The following is a 3429-nucleotide window of genomic DNA, read 5'->3' on the forward strand; positions in this document are numbered from 1 at the left end:
GCGGTGGTTTGAAGGCCCAATTGCCTCCAACTGTCAACCAACGTGGTTGACAGAGGCCTCAACCCTCCATCAAGTGGATAAACAGGCCCCTTCAAACCTTCAATCACGGGGAATGGCTGTCCACACACGCTGTTTGGAACGCGGGAGCGATGGGTCCCAAAAAAGGTACCAGCTGAATGGCGCGTCTCCGCCCCCTTTCCTGTACGCGTGGGTCTCACAGAACGATTGCGCATTGGACCTTCGAGGGCATCAAAGTCGGACGCGCCCCACGGCCATCCCACCGGCTCTCGAGTGTTGGAGGGGGCATGCATTCGAGTAGCATGGGTGTGCACATGGCATGCCAACGCATGCGAGATAGATGCGCATGTGTCTCTGGCTGCGCTTGGCCTTAACCTTACGGTAAATTTTAGCTGCTTACCTTACCTTATGTCCTTCGCAAAAGCGTGGGTTGTTGCACGAGTATATAGGACAAAAGCGTCGAAAATCCGTCCCAAAAAGAGCGTGTGTCTCGAGTTTGTTGCAGCCCCACAGGCACAGCCGGCGCGCGCTGCCAGGAAGCACCGCTCGCGTGTCGGCCGCACTCCCTGGCACCCAGTGAGTGCGGCCGACCGACCAGACCGAATAGGCTCGACGCCGCGCTCGCTGTGGGGCTGCAACAAAGTCGCCGCCGAGCGTGCCACCGAAGGCGTCCCGTCAGAGGTGATGGAGTGTGAGACCTGAGGCTGCGGAGGTCACGGCACCAACGGTTCCGATCACCAGCCCGCGCGAGCGTCTCGTGTCCGCAGCGACGTCACCGCACCGCCACGGGCAGCACGCCAGTGGGGGGCGAGCGCGGCGCATGCTTCTGCCATTCTCTCGCGTATTCTTTGCGCATTGTCTCTTGCGGCGGAGCTACGGCGGAGTTTGCTGTGCAGACGACGCCTACGGGTATGCGCAGAAGCACGGCGCAGAAGCCGGGATCTTGCTGAAGAGGAGCTTGCGACGGCGGCGAGAGCGGCGGGTTGAGCCGCAGTTGCACACGCCGGTGGCGCAGATCGTGAGACCGGCGGTCTCACGATCTGGGGCAAAGGCGGCGGCGATCTCATCGGCCAGCGCCAGCGACCCCGCGTTGGCTGGCGAGGCCCAGAGCGTGCACGGTTTGGAAAAGGCGAGCGACTGGCTCTCGAGCTCACCCGACACGCAGAGCGGAAGGGAGGTCCTGTCCAGAAAGTTGGGCGAGCAGAGGAGCACCGCCTAGGTTGGTTCAAGTGGGGTTGGCCGGGAGGTAGAGTGAGAGAACGGAGCTGGCTGTGGCCGGCGGCGCCTCGGCGATGATCTTGAGCGAGATGAGCTGAAACTCATCGATGCGATACCAAATCGTGAGCGGCCAGTCGTTGTCAAAGATGGCCGGCTGCAGGTCCTCGGGGCACTCGTCGCGCAGCGCCTGGAGCGTCCCGCCGCCCTTTTCAGGGTCCGCTTCTTGGACGAGGACGAGCGGCTTGTCCTTCTCGAGCGACGAGCGGACCTCTCGGAGGCAGTTCTGTGGCGCGGGCGAGGCGGCAGTTCTTGGGGCCCCAGGGTGCGGTAGAGGGGCGGGGTGGGAGGAAGAGGCGAGCCTTGGAGCGGAAGTAGCCCTGCGAGAGGAAGAAGAGGATGACCTGCGAGCTCTGGATGTACTCCTCCAGCGCCCCGATATCCTTGAGATCATCTACCTATGAGCACACCGCGGTGCGTCAGGGGGGCTCTGTGTGTAGCTTAAGCAGCGCTGATGAGCATGTGCGCGCGTCGAGAAAGACTTTGATGTCCGGCAGCAGCTGCTCGAGCTCACCCTTGATGACCTTGACGGCGTCTTGACCGGTCGACCTATTCGTTTGGGTGAGGGGCGGGGGTCACGCCGGCTGTTTTCGCTCCCTCTCTCCCTCCATAGCCGTGACTCACCAGATGTGGCTGTTGAAGAGGTGCCACGTGAGGCCCCTCACGATGCTCAGCTCGGGGGGCTGCTTGGTCGAGACGAGTCGGATCGTGGGGATCTTGGCGACGCGACGGGCGGCGACGATGGCGCCGACGAGGAAGAAGGCGAGCACGACTGCAACGAGGATGATCATCGAGTCGACAATCACATTGAGGCTGCGGAAGCCGAGGACATCGGCGGGATCTGCTCCCTGGTACCGCTCCTGGATGCCGAGGAAGATGGTGCTCCAGTTGGTGCCGAGGAAGAGGAGGAGGAGCACGAGGCTCGTGGCGACGGCGAGCACGTTGTCCTCGACCCGCTTGTACGGCCGCACGACGGCGAGTGCGACGGCGTAGCATGAGCAGATGAGCGTCGCCACCACGAGGCGAACAAAGGCGCGCTCCTCCGGTATTAGAAGCACGAAGCCAGTCAGCACGAGCTTGCGCGCCAGCTCGACCGCCTCCCACCAGTACCAGGTCGTCTCGTACTCCCGGTGAAGGAAGGCGGTGGCCCGCGTCAGAGCATTCGGCGTCTTGGCCTGCAGCGGCTTGTAGCAAGCGGCGAGGAGCGACGTGAAGAGGACCAGCGAGCCGGCGGGCCAGAGGACGATGAAGCCGGTGGCGAGGGCGGTGATGGGTCCGTGATCGTCGGAGCCGCACTCGACGCTCGCGTCCTGCCGCATGTAGGAGACCTGCTCTAGCTCCTCGCCGGGCGGAGAGATGGTGTAGGCCTATCAGCAGAAACTTACGAGGACTGAGGGGTGTGGGGTTGTGAGCAACGGCAGTCATCAGCTGTGAGAGGGCGCCTGGCACGACCAGGAGCGGAAGATGGAGGCGCTGATGGAGGGCACGAAGCAGAAGATGAGCACCAGGCCCGCCGGCGTGAGGTCGAGGAGGCCGAGGGCCGCCTCCGCGTACCACGGCCTCTCGCGCGGCGCCGGGGCGGCGCTCCAGCGGTAGAGCCGCAGACTTATCCCCGCGATCATGAGCAAGGCGATGAGGGCGACGGGGGAGAGGGCGATGGCGAGGAGCCGCAGAGCGTAGCCGAGGCACTGCTCCGGCAGGAAAAAGCCAGACCAGTCGACGGAGATCACGTTGGCCAAGTTGTCCGTCCAGCCCGTGTACTTGTCCGGCAGCCGCGCGGAGTAGGTGGAGGAGAGGACGGTGCTGATCTGATAGAAGCCAAACAGGATCTTGAGCTTTGCCGTCATTCCGCCCCCGACGTAGTACTTGACGGAGCGGTCTGCAAAGCGGAGGATAGGCCCGATGATGCGCTCCTTCCGCCACGGCATGTGGTAGGCCCACGCCGCCAAGCCGCACGCGACGCAGAGGCCGAGGACGAGGCCGGCGATGCGGCCCGCCGCCGCGCCGCGCGGAGCGCACTCCTTGCAGTTGACGCCATCGACGAGGTACTGGTTCTCTGCGGCGCAGAGCTGGCACTCGGGGCCTTTGAAGCCCGAAGCGCAGTACTCTGAGCCGTGGCTGAAATTGGCGTCCGGC

The 3429-nt window shown here is 64.1% G+C and overlaps 1 protein-coding gene across 1 annotated transcript in view; it reads right to left on the reverse strand.

Moving 5' to 3' along the window:
• Window positions 1-921: 921 nt before the first annotated feature.
• EMIHUDRAFT_461874 (hypothetical protein) overlaps window positions 922-3429 on the reverse strand; it is a gene marked incomplete at both ends in the record, with an annotated part of 7381 nt that continues 4873 nt past the window's right edge. The window contains 6 exons of the mRNA XM_005759565.1: window positions 922-1233; window positions 1280-1519; window positions 1596-1691; window positions 1764-1842; window positions 1918-2660; window positions 2799-3101. Of these exons, the coding sequence (XP_005759622.1) occupies window positions 922-1233; window positions 1280-1519; window positions 1596-1691; window positions 1764-1842; window positions 1918-2660; window positions 2799-3101 (1773 nt within the window). The remainder of the gene's footprint in view (window positions 1234-1279; window positions 1520-1595; window positions 1692-1763; window positions 1843-1917; window positions 2661-2798; window positions 3102-3429) is intronic.

Source organism: Emiliania huxleyi (genome assembly GCF_000372725.1).
Source record: "Emiliania huxleyi CCMP1516 unplaced genomic scaffold EMIHUscaffold_8, whole genome shotgun sequence".
NCBI classification, from domain to species: Eukaryota; Haptophyta; order Isochrysidales; family Noelaerhabdaceae; genus Emiliania; species Emiliania huxleyi.